Genomic DNA, 16,740 nt, shown 5'->3' on the forward strand with positions numbered 1-16,740 from the left:
ATTGTCCCTGAGTGAGAATTTTAATTACAGCTTAGTGGTTTAAAACAAAGTCCCACAATGTCAGCTTATCTCCTCCAACGCTGCTATTTTTACTGGTGTTTTTGTGTCACACTTGCATACGCTGCAAAAACACCATCACGCAATATATGAGATCCCCTTTTTTTTTTTTCCAGTTTTTAAACCGACACAAAGTTGAAGCTGTAAGCTGCATTTTGGTGTCTGGTCCCCATTTTCCCCAGAGACAAAGCCTCACCGGCGCTCGGCCGTCCCGTGTTGTCTCGAGGTAATTAAAATGTCAAACCTGTTCACCACATAGCTGAATGGTGATAATATGGATTTGTTTCCCGAGGAGACCGCACAATGAAGTCTTAAAAAATGTTGACAAAAACGCGTCCGATTCATACAGCAGCCTCCATTTTCAGATAAGAAGCCAGGAATTGAACTCCCAGTTGGCTTTGCGTCACATACTTCACGCAGAGTTCTGTCTGACATTCGAGACGTATTTTCTTCTCGGTATGGATACAATAACACCGAGACGTCTCTCTTTGCTTTTGGACAGGACTGGGAATTGTCAAACCCTGAATAGACAGAGGAGACGCATCCCCCTGGGCAAAGGCGTTAAGAGTGTGTGTGTGTGTGTGTGTGTGTGTGTGAACGCCCCCCCGCCTCACTCCTCTTCCTCCTTTGTGTGGGACAATGAATGTATGTGTGATAATGTGTGCATGAGCATGTGATTACCGCCCCACGGGACGTCGGTGTGAGGACAGGAGGTTGGGTTTTGTAGCACGTAGGTCCAGGTCACTTGTGCCTCATGCGGTTGTTACCGTCAGTTGAAAGTGAGGTGAAGCTGGACAGAAGCATGGACGGAGTCTGGACCCTGCTTGTGTGTCTGGGAGTCGTGTGGTGTCCTGTGCCTGGTTCGACTCAGGATTCCTCCAAGTAAGAGCCCTGGTTTGTTAACACAATCATTTTTTTATCCGATTTGTTTGACTAACCAATAACACGCCTTTTGTTTCTTTCTTCTCTTTCGTCAAGGACGTTGTTTCTGATCTCCAGTCCAGAGGTGGTGCACGCTGGGGCATCCACTCCGCTGGCTGTCACCGTCCTTGCTGACTTCTCCGTCAGGCTGATGGCTGAAGTGGAACACGGCAACGCTAGTGTGGCCCAAACGGAAGACTTCGAAGGAGGTGACACTGCAATAACGTAAAAAGTTTAGGTTTGTTTTGAGAAACTGTTTAGAGGGCTAAAGAATCTTTCTGTCTGTTAAGGTGTGACCAGAGTCCTCACACTCCCTCCTGTGAGTATGAATGTCCTCCTTTTTTGTGCGTTCCTCGTTAAAACATGTTTTTCGCTCGTCACAGATGAGCAAACAGTGCATGGTCATTATTCAACCCATTCAGGGTGGGTAGACAGATATTTGGAAGCCATTTTGTACCATGTTTCAGTCACCCGCTGTCAGATCCCCAAAGCGTTGTCCACAATTCCATCCAGTTAATCATTTGTTTGATTTTTAAATATGACAGTAGAAAATTCAAAATGGTAAGGCGACGATGTGAAAATGAAATAACTGGTAAATGCTCTTATTCTCAGAAAACCAATGAGGTCTATACATGATGTTAGAAATACTTTTATTCAGTTTTCTTAATATTTTTCTTTTAATTTTTTTTTTTTGCTGTAACTCCACTTCACATTATTTTGGTGTGTTTTATTCAAAATGATATAATTCACACTTGAATGATTTAATTCGGCAGCTCTATTGAATAGTCCTTAGACTTAAAGGTGCAGTATGTGAAAATTGCCCACTTGTTGAATTCATTTTGTAAAACAAATATGGGCCAGGATATCGCTCAAGTAACTGCTAACTGCTGCCAACCATAGCTGCTTTTAGCTAGTTACCTATTGGGCTAACAAGTTAAATGTAGCTGCACTCATGAATGTGTAGAATACAATTAGCACTTACTCTGGTGATGTGCTCCTGCCGTTTGTTTAAGCTCCACAGGTGATTCATTCCTACATATTGTACCTTTTTTAAAAGTAATAATAAATGGTAAAAATTACTACTTTGATGCTATAATTCACAAATGAATGAGTTAAGTTCTGAAATTGCATGCATGTGTTACTGAAAATGTGAATCAAATCACTTCAGGTTCTCGGATCCATAACCCAGAACTCCCTCTTAAACCTGAGGGTGAGCGGCTACAAGGGGGCCGATCTCATTTTCACCAACACCACCACCCTCAGCTTCAGGAACGTCTCCACCTTCATCCAGACCGACAGATCACGCTACCGGCCAGGCGACACCGTCAAAATCCGAGTTGTGTCCGTTCAGTTTCATAACCACCCGTACAAAGGCAGAGTGGACGTCTCCATACAGGTAGGTCTGAACAATGGGCGGAGCAGCTGAACAGATTTGTGGCTGGGTATTGTGTGGTGGTGGTGGGAAAGTTGGACTGACGTTCTTTTGTCGCACTCAGGATCCCAGTGGGAACGTTGTGGACAGCTGGGAGTCCACAGGGAACCTGGGGATCGTGTTGCGGGAATTCACTTTATCCCAGGCGCCTCCTCTTGGGCAGTGGGCAGTCACAGCCACAGTGAATGTAAAGCTGATACGTACTTATGTCCATACCACATTATAGCCTGCTGTTGTAAAACTCTGTTGTTTGAATTGAATAAGAAAAGCATCTTCCAATAATGTTCCTGATCCTCTTCCCTACAGGGCGTGGATGATGAGAGAGCATTTCTTGTGGAGCATCATGGTAATAAATCGAATAATCGCGATACACTTTTGGTTGTTTTTCTTGTTTAATTTTAAGCACAGTCGGTCACCACTATGGGCCATATTTTTTGGGTTGTTTACACCAATGATACATGCTCAGTAATGTCCTTTGGATTGCAAATATACTCTCATATGATGGGATGAACAGAGAGCAACAGAGTATTGATCTCTGTGTGATGGTGAAGTAGGATCAGAAGGTGAGGAAAAGACAATCACTACTGTAGGTAAAGAGAAGTCACAGTCATGCAGAATTGAGGATAATTCTGATCCCATAAATGTGTATTTCACACTATAAGAGCTTAGATAATGCTCTTTTGTTTATGGTAGGAGCAGTTTTTAGTTTGTGTTTATGAATCATTCCAGCATTTGAGGGCTTGCGCAATGGAAGAGGTTCTAACTATGCATAATGTATGTATTTACATTTATGACTGAATTTCAGTCGCAGCTATTTAGATCAGTAAAATATCCGATGTATCTACCATACGGGTGTGGCAGACTCAGGGTGTGGCAGACTCAGGATGTTGCAGGAACAGGGGAGAAAAAATAAAAAAGGGCACCTACTGGAGAGGCTAGGGGATTAATATTGGCTGTCCATGAGGTTCAATTTGGATTTTGTCTAGCAACAAAAGAAAACATTTGTAGTTTGAATTGCTTTTTTATAGTGTTTTATTTCTGTGAAGCAAAAATGATCTTCTAAATATGTTCCTGTCTTTTCAAAGAAAGTGACACTTTGTGTAGGAATCAATTTTAGAAACTTGGAATCCTGATGCCACTGAGGCCCTGAGAGCCATTTGAAAAAATAATTAAAAAAAAGTGTTTTTTCACCTGTTCTTAGGTCATAAAAACAGGAGAGAAAACAATTTAGATCAGATTTAGAAAATCACTAGAAGTTTTATCTTATTTACTTCTGTACAAAGCCATTTTTCATCTAGATAATACAATATGACCCTTCTTTTGGCTCTTTGTCCAACATTAAGTTTCAGTTTTGGCCCTCCAAGGGAAAAAAGTTTGCTATTTGTTATTCTATTTTGTAAGACAACTTCTTAAATGAATGTCGCTCTGACCTCCATTGCAGATCGTCCTCCCTTTGGAGTGCTCCTCAAGACCCCCTCACAGGTCCTCGCTGGAGGTGACATCACAGGATCAGTGAGAGCGCTGTGAGTGCGTTAGCTCGTGCAATATCAATAACATCACATTTGCACACATGTTAAGCCAATATGCGTTGATACTTTAGTTTTTTTCCCCTCTAGGTACCCCAGCGGACAGCCTGTACAGGGAACTCTAGCCGTCTCAATCACTCTGCTGTCTGTTATGCAGGATGCAGCGGCTCCATTCATGCAGACACAAACTAAAGGGGTGAGGTTTGATTGTGTCGGTAGCTTACGTATGAATGAATGGATGCTAGATCTGCATACTAAATGGCACTGGCTGATGTTTATTTTTCAGATCTGTGGGTCAGCACAGTTTTTCTTCAGCAAAGACCAGCTTCAAGCCCTTCCCAGTGATGGCCGGCTGCATGTTACCGCCTGTGTTACCGACAGCTTCACAGGTGAGATATGTTCAGAAGCTTAAGCACGTACCGGTCTCAGTTGTATACTACTCTGTTTATCCTTTCATCCTTTTGTCCCCCAAGGATTCAAACTGAACAAAACTGTTGAAGTCCACCTCATGAGGAACATATTCAAGCTTGAGTTTCATGATTTTCCACCAAAACTGAAGCCGTCTTTACAATTCTCTTCAACAGTGAGTGATTTATTAGTACTCCGTTAGTTCAACGTCTATTTCAAACCATTATGTCGAGGAGCAAACTTCCTTTCCTGCTTTTATTTAACAGCTAAGGATCTCCAGATATGACGGAAAGCCTCTCGGCTCAGAGGATCTGATGTACTCGGCTGTGATTGAAGTCACTCAGAGAACATCCGCGATGAGTGATGAACCCACGACTCTGACACTTCCAGTGCCCGAGGACGGGAATGTCCACGTCAAGTTTAAATTACAGGATCAAGTAGTGACGCTTTTTATTCGGGTGAGTTTTCTTGATTTACAGTTCCAGGATTGTCAGTCCTCCGGGGAATACCAGTTTCGTTTGTGTGTAAGATGAGTCATTTCAGTACAGTAGGATGCACACACACACACAAACGTTGAAGGAAATGACCCCAGGACCTGTTAACCTGAGCCCACATCCTACAACAGATTTGATCAACACAAAGATTTGATATTTTTTGTGTCCCGAATTGTTGTTTTAGTCCACAGGCTCATATTTTGTGTTTTTTCATTCAGGCGAGATTTCAGTCCAGTGAGGAGACTCTGACGCTCTACAACAACCACTCCTCTCCTAGCAGCTCCTATATTCAGATCTCTCCAATCAGCTTAACTGCACAGGTAACTCTGAACATATGTTGGCCCCCTTCTTGTACAAGCAAAAAAAAAAGGGAATAATACAGCAAATATGCCCAAATAATGTTGTTATTTATGTCACATGTTTTGCTTTCAGATTGGGGATCCTCTTCAACTTGACGTGGAGAGCACCTTTCAGATCACTAAGCTTCACTTTGTGGTATGTTGCGTCAAATATAGCCGACAATGTTATATGCCAGCTGCAAAAAACACATAAGCTGGCATTTTCTTTTGTGCAGTAATGACGTATTGCCTGTCCACGTGAAGAACCTTACAGAAGAAGTGCTGTAGAACTTAAAGCAGTGGCATGAGTTTTTCTTCTCGGGTGAATGAATCAAAAGAAAGGAAGCGGTTATTAAAAATTTGACTGCTTACATCACGGTATAAAACAAAATAGTTTTATGTTTGTTGTCATTTTTATTTCATCAAATCGTCACTTGAATCGCGGGTCTAAGGGTCAGTTTGGAGCTAGCAGTATTTTTCAACAAGGGCTGGGTAAAGCATCCATATCCTATTATTGTTTTGATATGAAACTACATATGGTCATAGATTTTGAATATTGTCATATCGTGATCCGACATAAGTGTTGTCTTTGCCTGGTTTTAGAGGCTGTGTTACACTAAAGTGTTACCAGACTCTGTTTCCCAACAGTTTTGTTGCAATATGGAGGTATTTGGTCATAAATAATGTGATATCTGATTTTGTCAGCCAGTCCTAGCATCTATGAAGTGCTTTAGAGGAAATTCTAATTTGAGATTGGCGCACAGCATATGTCATTTATCACAATAAAGCCTAAAAACATGGCAGTATAATTTTTGGCTCTACTGCCCTGCCCTATTTCCTGTTTTCAGAGATGCTGTTTTCATTAGGTTTCACTGCGCTAATATATGAGATTGTAATGGGAATTTATGGACCTCGCTGTTCTTACTGCTTCTTTAAATGAAATATATAAGGAGGTTTGTTGTTAAATGCAAATGACTATCACTTCCCTTCCTTTGTTCTCCCTCCAGGTGAGCTCCAGAGGTCAAGTGGTATCCGCTGGGACAGAGACTTCCTCCTCTTTCTCTGTGACGCCGACAGCGTCCTGGTCCCCCGAGGTCTGTGTCACCATCTACTGCATCCTCTCTGACGGAGAGGTCACCGGTGACACGGCGCACGTGTCCATCAACAACCAGGACAACTATGTACTTTAATTTCAGCGTAATATGTGATATTACTGTAATAGGTGCACGGTTCTCCCGGACATGCTGATTGTGTATTTGCTCTCCTCAGGTGTCTCTAGAGTGGAGCAGTGACAGAGCCCAGCCAGGTGTGCAGGTATCGCTCTCTGTGTCTGCCCTTCAAGCCCCGTTCCATGTAGGAGTCATGGTAATGGGGACACGCGGTGACACCCCGCGGGCTGACCTCGACTTTAAAGTGATGCAGGTATCGCAACCCTTTTTCATTTGCCAAAGCCTGGGGGTTTAAAAGTTTATGTCTTTGGTCAAAAGTGCAATATTTAATCTCTGACACCTAAACTCCCTCTGAAACTCATCTGTTTAGATGCCCTCTGTCCTCCTTTGTCCACTTTTGCAGTTTAATTACAAGGCGCCAACCTTCCCGGTCTCCTTACCCTGGTGTAAATTCTCCCCAGACACACCATCTCCTGTAGATACTGTATGGGTATTCAGAGTGTGACCCTAAACTGGTTAGTCTGGATGTAACGTATCTGTCTGCTTTGTTGGCTGACTCTGCTGTTTCACTGAGCCGGTAACTCTAGTGTGCCGGATGCAGAACCCGAGGGTTGTTGATGGAGGCGTGGAGGGAGGAAACAAAGCTTCACCACGGTGGGCTGTCTTAGGGGTGACCTTTCCGCAAAGGTCTGGCAGCACGTATTGTGTTAGAAGAGTGAGCGAGCGAGATCTCCTCAGGCATCGTTAGCCAGAGTTCAGGCTTACATCACATGCCACACCTGACCTGTATTTCGTTGGCTGCCACACTAATGATGCTGTGCTTAATAGCTGTACTTTTAGCAGCTATTATTCACCATCTATTATTTTGTCTTTCACACCACAGGAGTGTAATATCAAGACGCTGACCAATGCCAGACTGTACGAGGAAAAGCAGCACGATGGAAATGGTATGATAATAAACACACATAAATCACACGGTGAATCATTGTGATCCTTGTAATACGGCACCTCCTCTCTGTTTGGAGTCCCTCTTGTGGCCGTTTAGCATATTGGTTCAGTCCCAGTTTCACTGCTGCTGGATTGAATCCCCATTTTCAGATACTCTGAGCCTCCTCTGATCTCTTCTCTTTCTTCTTTGGGGGTTTTCAGAAGGAGACGCCCTCTTGGTAGAGAAGTACTGGGACCACTGGATGGAAGCCTCTGAACCCTTGCTGTGGTTAGACACTTATGTTAGGTGGGTGCTGAAAGTCAAGTCAAGTCATCGTGTTATAACAAAAAGAACAATAAGATAAAATACATAAGGGAGGCAGTCCGGTCTGTTAGTCCAATTAACCACACAACCAGCCATATTAATTGTCTGATATTTGGATTAAAATTCCCCAAAAAGGCACCAGCACCTCAACGACAAACAGAAGGTTAAAAGCAGTGAGTGGATTTATCTGAGGTGAAGCCGAGCAGACAGCTCAGGGCTAGCTTTCACACAAAGCGCCCATGCCCTTCATTTTGCGTAGCTTAAAGCCTTAAAATATTTTAGAGAGTAAGTTGTATAGAAATTCACCCCCGTACAGTTTCCAGGAGCTGGAAATTAGCTGTGGAGATCAAAACTGTTTTTCTCCAGGCTGTAAACATATTTCTTTCTGCTGTTACGCATTTGAGGAACTGCAGTTGTTGGTACTTCCGCATTAGCTTCAGTTCTCAGCCCTGGAGGTTGCTGCTTGATCAGTACAGAAATACAGCATAATACAGCTATACAGAATAATACTAACGGGCTTTATTGTCAAACATATAAGCACAGCTCACTACATCCAAACATTTAGGAAAAACCTGCTAAATAAATCCATTGTTGCTTAATTTTCTGACATTTCTTTCAGTGATGAAACAGGGACAAGCTGGAAGGTAACCGTGCCGGACGGCGTTTCCTCTTTGAGAGCGGTTGAACTGGTGATGTCAGATAACATGGGTTTGGACTTCACTCCCATGCCACGAGAGGTAACCAGATACTCACTGTGTGCATCTGTATATTTGTGATGTTCCTCAAATTTTGTCTTTGTGTTTCCCCCAAATCTTGTTGTTTCCTGTTGCAAAGAGGATGTTGTGCTGCTCTGAAAAGGAGACATAGGATGCGATTTTTCTCATATGATTTTCAGTCCTTCCTCTTGTCGTTGCACTGAGAATCTCCCACGTCTTATACACTATGTTGTATATTGAACAAAATAGTGCCATTTAAAAATGTGCAGCTTTAGCAAATTTCTGAGAAATTCGATGAAATATTTTGCTATTTTGATGGTGACACTCATTTTTTCTGGGCCATTTAAAAGGCTTCAGCCATGCTAGTGGCCTTAATCAGGTTAAAATATTTATCATGTGCAGCATCTCGTTAGCATGGAAGCATCTAATTTGTGCCTAAGACAAAATGCAGCTGAGGATGATGGGTCATTCTATCTTGATTCATTGAAATTTTAACCAGATGACAGCGCTATAGAGGAAATGTCAGGGGTGCAAGTTATTACTGTACAATTCATTCTGAAGAGTACATTTACATGTGTGCCGAATTTCATGGCAGGCTATCCGATTAAGCCGATTTCACTCAAAACCACAAATGTCAAGAAGGAAGAGGAAAGGTCAGCACATCACAAAACACCATTATTATTCATCCACATGGAACCAGGAATGTCTGTACAAAGTTTTGTGCCAATCCAGATGTTTGAGTCTGGAACAAACTGTTGGACATACTGGCTGGCAGACTGTGAGTCAGGATGCTAGCACGGCGAAATAAGTAATGTGGTCATTATGAACATGACGATGCTAAACATCTTCACTTTTAAAGAAGTTTAACCTTATCTAATTCACAGAACCCGACTGGAAGGAGCCCTGTTCCTTGACTTTTGAGTTCCAATGATTACAGTGTTAGCCAGAGTTGCTTTTGAACTGGTTTACGTTGTGTTATTCACAGTTGAGTGTGTCCAAAGATTTTTCCTTGTCTTTGGATGCCCCGTCGCACCTCATCAGAGGAGAGGAGATCGTGCTGGAGGTGAACATCGTCAACCACTTAGAGCACGACATCGAGGTATGAAAGACGGAGTGTGTGCTAAAAAGGGCCTGGTAAATGATCTGACCTATGTCACAAGCATTGCTTTTTTCCCTAACTGACATTTGATTCACCTGTCACAAATATTTATGGCACACAGAAAGTGATACTGTCTTTGATTTATATGTTTCTCTCCACAGGTCATCCTGCTGCTAGCACAGAGTGAGGCTTATGAGTTTGTTTTGGCAGACACACGGGATGTCTCTGTGGTAAATGCCCAGAAACTCAACTTAGGAAGCCACGGGTCTGCGTCAGCGCTGTTCGCTATAAGGCCCGTGGCTCTGGGCGTGATGGAAGTGTCTATGGACGCCGTATCTGCAGAGGCCTCGGACAGCCTTGTTTGGACAGTGCTTGTGAAGGTACGGTACAATGGAAGGTTGGATAACATCTATGAACTGAGTGTGCGAAGGAGGATATTGGTGTTGTGGCGAAGAAGTTGCTGGCTCTTTTTCTGGCAAACGTCTCGATAATAAAGTGCGTTTAAATGTAAGTGTGCAGTATAAAATGCACAGAGCTACGTGGCATGCTGTTAATCCTATGATAACAGTGAATTACTTCCATGTTCCCGAAGCCTGAGGGAGTTGAACGGTCCTTCTCGGAGACTCTGTTCCTGGAGCTGGTACAACGCAACGATTCCACATCCGCCTCCTACTCCTATCCGCCAGATGTGGTTCCAGGCAGCCAGAGGGCCCATGTGGCATTGGTTGGTACGTCTACCATTCGTCTTCCCTGTTGTGCCAGTGGCAGTTCCATCCGAGTGCTGTTCATGTTTACTTTTAGTCAATTAGGCGTGTGTTATATATGCCTGCATTTTTCCTTTGTGTCGAGCTTGGGTTTATGCGCATCAAGCTCAGCGCCGTCCTGCAAAACATTTGGGTACTGCCGGGTGAATGAAAATGGAAATGACGGACATCAAACAGGAATGTTTATGGCGGGCAAATTCTGAACAGCTGTCTGGCTGTTTGGCTTGGCTCCATTCAGGTTGAGGGATGTTGGGTATTTGTCATGGTAGAAAGGCAAGGCTCAGGATTTTCCTCAGTTGGAGCCAAATTTGGGGTTGCTGTACTTGTTATGACAGCGTCGTTTTCTGCCTGGGATGGTGGGGTTTTTTTTGCTTCTTCCCCCTCCTTCCATACGTTTTAACTAAAATTGATGCTGGGGCATTATGTAAAGCTTCTTGTCAAAGAGATTCAAAAGATGTGTGAAAAAAATTTGAGGAGAGATGAAGAAATAGCACTTTTGAAAACAGTGGCATCTATATACTGTGGCTTTATATTGTTGGTTACATTAACTCAAACGTAGATGTCTTTGGTGATGGTGTTGATGTTCAGCCGACACGTTCGACACGTAGCTCATATAAGTTAACCAGGAAACGGGAAAGTTGACCGAGGTTCATCCCAGTAGCTAACTCAGCTGTTACTGGAGTACAGAGCAAAAATGGGTGGGACTTAAGAAGGGTCAGTTATTTTTTAATTTGAACTTTTTTTTTTATCCATTTGTGTTATCTTTTTTTACAAGTGTATATAACATCATGCTTGCATTGTCATGTGTTATGTGAATTATCTCCCTGTATTATTATTTTTATTTTTTTGAAAAAGGCACAAAAAGTTGGACTGATCCAGGATATGGACACTTTTTGTCCCCTATTAGCGTATTTGGTGTGCAACATTTAAATCCTTCCTCCTTCTCCATATTGCTTTATACAGGTGACATCATGGCCACGGCCATTGAACACATGAATTTGCTGGTTCAGAAACCTCTTGGCTGTGGGGAGCAGAACATGATCCACTTTGCCCCAAGTGTTTATGTGCTTCAGTACCTGGACATGTCAGCCCAGGACGATAAGGACATTAGGAGCAGGGCTCTGCACTTTATGATGGAAGGTAAGCAGCCTTTTGCATGAGTCTCAGACATACAGTCAATGTGCTGTATACAATATAATAGAAAGGCAAGGTTAATTCATGTGTTACTTAGATGTACCAGGGCATCTTTTGAGTGATATGTCATATTTTCTACTGTTCTTCTACAGGCTATCAGAGACAACTGTCCTACCAAAGAAATGATGGTTCATTTACTGCTTTTGGAGCCAGCGACACATCTGGTAGCACATGGTATGTCAACAGGCCAACCTAAGCCAATCAATTCAATGTTGTGTTAGTTTAGAAAGTGAAAAATGAATGCTCTAATTTATCCGCCTCTAATGCGCCTTCTTCTCTCTGTGGTCCCAGGTTGACAGCCTTCGTGCTGAAGTGCTTCATCCAGGCTCAGCCCTACATGCAGGTAGACCAGAGTGTCCTGACCAGGGCCATGGCCTGGCTCGTGAAACAGCAGGGGCCCCAGGGAGAGTTCAGTGAGGCTGGCAGGTTGATCCACACAGAAATGCAGGGAGGGCTGGATGATGGTCCGGTAGCACTCACTGCCTTTGTACTGATTGCACTGCTGGAGGACGAGAGCTATGTGGTGAGAAATCCCAGTCAGAGTGCTGTATACTTTATAAAGTATATTACCAAAATGAGCCAGTTAATGATTGTCTGGTTCCTCTCTATGAAGGACATGTACCCAAGTAATGTGTCCCTGGCCCAGAGGTACCTGGAGGACAAAGTGTCCAGTGGAGTGGTCAGTAACTACAGCCTGTGTCTGGTGGCCTACGCTTTATCTCAGGCCAATAGTCCTGTGGCTGGCACTGCACTTGATGAGCTCAAGCGTAGAGCAGATTACAGAGGTAATTTGGTTGAGTTATTATGTTGTTTTATCTTCAGAATGCACAAGGTTAACCTAACACTCCAGCAAGACTGACAATGTGAGTTTTGTGGGTCTCAAGCTCCTAAGATTCCAATCCTGGAGCAGCAACAACAGAAATCAGCATTTCAGCATTATAAACCTGTCCAGTTGGTGTATAAGCCTACACTAATGTCATTTTCTGTCATGTTGTTCCAAAGATGGAGTCATGACGTGGGCCTCCTCAGCCGGCCTGGACTCGCACGACTGGCAGCCGCGCTCAGCTCAGATCGAGATGGCCTCTTATGTGCTGCTAGCTTTTTTTAGGCGTGGCAGCTTGGTGGAGGGCTTTGTGCTCATGAAATGGTTAAGCAAGCAGAGGAACCATCTAGGAGGCTACGGGACGACACAGGTGACATTGCATCTTTTCCTGTCACTGGAGAAACTGATGCTTTAAGGTCCAGTGGTGCAGGCATTTTCATTAGTGTAAAATCACCAACCAAGAATCGTTGTGTGTTTGTTAGCTTCGGAAGAGCCATTTGTACCAACAGAGTTAGCACATCACACTGCCATTATTCTACAACTGCTCAGATTGGTTAAACCAAACACTGCCTCTTTTAGCATCCACCATAGGGGAGGGTGAGGCGAGGGATGTTTAGTTGGTTACATACAGCAAACTAACCAAATTACCGCTTGTTATCAAATTCTACATACTAGAGCTTTAACTGGGCAGCAGCAAATACAATATGAGTTGTTTGTTCAAGATGCACTATAAACTATAACTACACTATAAACTTATGTACAGTTTTCAACAGTTGCACCATATTGCAAAACTATCCAAATGACACGTAAGGTGATTCAATCCAGATGCAGGTTTCTTTTTTTAACCCGTCACCCTTTCTCTTCCTCAGGACACAGTGGTTGCGCTCCAGGCTTTGGCTATCTACGCTGCATTGAGTGGTGCCAACGCCATCGACCTCAGGGTCAAAATTTCTTCCCCAACGTCTTCGTTTGTGTCAATGTTCCACATTAACTCCACCACCTATCGCACATATCAGAGCCGAGAGGTAGTCCTATAATTGTTGTTGAATTTCTGATACTATATATAATGAACTATTGTCATCCTGGGCTGTTCATTTTTATTTAATTTTTTTGCTTTATGTCTTTTAGATCAACCCTGACAAAGATGTAAACCTAAATATATACATGGAAGGAAGAGGATTTGCAATGTTTCAGGTGATTTCTGTTTTTTTTTTATTTTTTTTACTGCTGTTCATTTATTATACTCTGCTAAACCTATCTACGCTCAGAGAAATTCTCGCAATGCAGGAATGTAATCATACTTCCATCACATTCAACTCGACATGAAGAGTAGTTTAACATCTGGAGCATGACCAGAATAAATCCAAGGCGGCAGCTGTGCACGATGGCTTCAGCCAGCAAAACGTACTGCACCGTGAATGCTAAATGCAAATGTGGCATGATAATGGGGTCCTAGTAATTAACATCTGGTACACATCATGTAGCTTGAAGTACTGTATTCATTCAGGGTGTCCAGATAATATTGCTCAGAGGAGGTAAAGGGTTAATCTTTTCACAATGTTCAATGTTACAACCTGTCCTCTATTTCACGTTCTGTCTTTGACCTTCCGTGATTTGATTCTTTGAAGCATGTAAATACATACAGAGATTCAGTCTTTATTTCATTTTTGCTTAATGGACGCAACTATAACAGATCCTGCTTTGTGACCTTGAGGCATTTGCACATCATCATCTACATTACAGACACATCATCTATCAGGCAGCGCAGTCAACTTTAGCTCTTCAGCTTAAATCTAAGTTTTTCGATTTTTTTTTAAACATCTCCACGAATCCCCCCCCCCCCCCCCCCCAGATAATTATCTTCTACAAACTGGAGAGCAAAGCATTTTCACAGAGCCTTGCCACAGCCCAGGAGGCTTTCTCATTGAGTGTGGATGGTACTGGGGACAGAGACCACAATCACCTACTGTTATCTATATGCATGAGGTAAGTACTACAACACGGGCAGACCATGTGCAAATAATATGTCTGTCGTCATGCCTGTAAAATATCAGTAAAACAAGGGACTCGAATCATACAGAATCATGGTACTCTTACGTTCATTCTCTAGATTAAAGGACGATCAGCTGATTTCGCAAACAGGCATGGCCATATTGGATGTGGGCATGCTCAGCGGTTTCAGTCTCCCCCCCGCAGCTGCCGCCCCGACAGATCTTATCAGGAAGGTGGAGATACAGCCCGAGAAGATCAGCCTCTACCTGGATTCAGTAAGTGTTTCATCATGTCATCGTTTCATGGTTGGGCATTAAAAAGTTGAGCAGGGCCACGTGGCAGCTTTAAGTTCTACAAACAACATAGTGCCTTTTTAAGCTCTCTTTATTCATTCAAATCATCATTTATGGTTTGTTTTTCCACCAAATTTCAATTTCCCAACATGATGATTTTTCTTGGCAGTTCTGGTGAAGGCTTCAACCACACTACAACTCATTGTAGTTAGGTATTAAATACTTTTATATCAATTATATGCAACAGTTTAGCGCAATTAGCTGTCAAAACCAATCGTGTCATTTGTTGATCATCTTTGACGGCATACTGCAGCTCGGGTCATTGAGACCCTATATTACCATAAAAAAACCAATAACAAGAAGATACTGACTGTTTTATGGAACCCTTTTTTATTCCTTCAGGCGAACATCTATGCCCTGCTCTTTTTCCCCCTCATAAACTTGATGATTTACATCATGATTCCCGCCTTCACCACCCTGCCGAGAACAAAATTATTGTGAGGGATTACTAAATACTTTTAACTTGTTTGAGGTTTTTTTCATTTGTTGCATCATGTAGGTAGTTTAAGTTGACTTTTTTTTTTACTGCAAACAGTCTCAGAAACAATACTGACAACATTTTAACACTTGTTAAAGGGTAACTTCGCCAATTGAACACATTGAAGAATGTTCACAAGTTCACAAAGTAGTGTAAAGCCTTGTGTGGCTCCAGAGGAAGCTGCATATAATCTGATACATTGCCTCCATTGATGTCACTCAAAAGGATTGGTTGCATTGTGGGTAATGAAGGTATCAGGCGAAAAAGGAAGAAGAATGTGTGGAATAAAGAGGTGATATCTCTGGTTCTGCTGTATTGGTTTTGATCAGCTGTTTATGAACTGTCCATCTAACTTTGTTATAGGAGTGCAATACTAGATCAGTGATCTGCTTTTACTAAACCAGGTGCCTACATTACCCTCAATGCATCACTGAAAGCAAGTTGTCCAGTGACATGCAACTTCCTCTAGAACACATGCAGTTGCACTCGCTAAAACCTTCCTAGATCATTAGAAAAATGTTTTTTTCCTACAAAAGGTATACTGTGTTTACATCATATGATCGTTAACTTTCCTGGTTGCTTTTGCAGATCACCAAGTCAGAGGTCTGCATCAAACTTCCTTTTGTCAGAGATTACAAAATGGCCCACTTACAGGATGCTGTGGTGGAGGTGTTCGACTACTATGAACCCAGTGAGTACTGTCTCAAAAACAGACTGTTACCATTTGCTGTAAATTCACAGTATTTTATACATTCATCTAAACCTGCAACTGAAAGACAGTGTGCTGTTTCAGCCATGCTGCAAAAAGAGTATGCTTTTCCTTGTGTTGGACTGGGGCTCAAGTCAGCCTGACTTTATGTACAGCTTGCCATGTGCTGATTATCTCAATATAATATGGTTATTCTTCCTGTCTCACAGCAAGAAAAGCAGCAAGAACATACAACTCGGACGTTCTGAACATCATGGACGTCTGCTCCTACTGTGGTGAAGACTGTCAGCGCTGTAGACCGGGTATCACTTACGCAGTGACATCTCGGTCAATGAGCGGCGCCACCTACAGCTTGAGTTGCCTGTTTCTGGCAGTCACTGCTTTATTTTTGTAGTCTGATTAGATTTAAATCTAGTTAAGATATAATTAGACGTAATGGATATACTTTGAGAGGCATAATTTTAGCACGTACACACATTGAAATGCACTGGATGCAAATTTAAATGTTTTTATACAATGATATACTGTTTTTTAAATGATTTTTTTGACAAGTGATTGTAATATTTAGAGGCCATTCTGCTTTTTTGCTTGGTGCACGGGCCTTCTGCTGTTCGCATGGTCTTTTGTATTGTTTTTGGAAAGAATGTAAATTAGGTATTACTCTCTTTGGAATCCACTCTGCTAAATTTAATTTATGTAATCAGCATATGTTTTGGTTTGATACCTTTTAAAAGCAAATAAAATTGTCTAGTTCATGAAATCTGCCATTCTCCATATGTTCCAATGTTTTGACTGGAATAGAAAGGACTCATATACAGTTGGCAGCAGAACAAATGAAAATGATTTATTTCTTAGTTCCACTTGTGTCCTGTTGTTGCCATTTGGCAGAAAATGCTGACATTTTAAGCTGCCTGAAGCAATATAAAGGCTAAAATAAGATTTATTCTACAGAACCGCTGCACTCTCCAGCAAATAACCGACACTTGATGTCTATACCCGTGTTGATATAGAACAG

At 42.4% G+C, this 16,740-nt stretch overlaps 1 protein-coding gene across 1 annotated transcript; it reads left to right on the forward strand.

The window, feature by feature from the left end:
• Positions 1–762: 762 nt before the first annotated feature.
• LOC115597349 (CD109 antigen-like) lies at positions 763–16,485 on the forward strand. Its single transcript, XM_030443186.1, has 32 exons — positions 763–939; positions 1,036–1,187; positions 1,269–1,297; positions 2,147–2,374; positions 2,475–2,597; positions 2,717–2,756; positions 3,852–3,933; positions 4,027–4,132; positions 4,223–4,325; positions 4,410–4,519; positions 4,611–4,802; positions 5,057–5,158; positions 5,271–5,333; positions 6,184–6,357; positions 6,446–6,598; positions 7,229–7,292; positions 7,495–7,579; positions 8,217–8,334; positions 9,299–9,412; positions 9,574–9,792; positions 10,005–10,140; positions 11,140–11,316; positions 11,463–11,544; positions 11,662–11,893; positions 11,984–12,155; positions 12,373–12,563; positions 13,063–13,218; positions 13,322–13,387; positions 14,046–14,179; positions 14,304–14,460; positions 15,605–15,707; positions 15,935–16,485. Exons 1-32 carry the CDS (start codon positions 812–814, stop codon positions 16,117–16,119), a joined length of 4,176 nt encoding a protein of 1,391 aa, XP_030299046.1. The 5' UTR covers positions 763–811; the 3' UTR covers positions 16,120–16,485.
• The last annotated feature ends 255 nt before the right edge of the window (positions 16,486–16,740 follow it).

Source organism: Sparus aurata, chromosome 16 (assembly GCF_900880675.1).
Source record: "Sparus aurata chromosome 16, fSpaAur1.1, whole genome shotgun sequence".
NCBI classification, from domain to species: domain Eukaryota; kingdom Metazoa; phylum Chordata; class Actinopteri; order Spariformes; family Sparidae; genus Sparus; species Sparus aurata.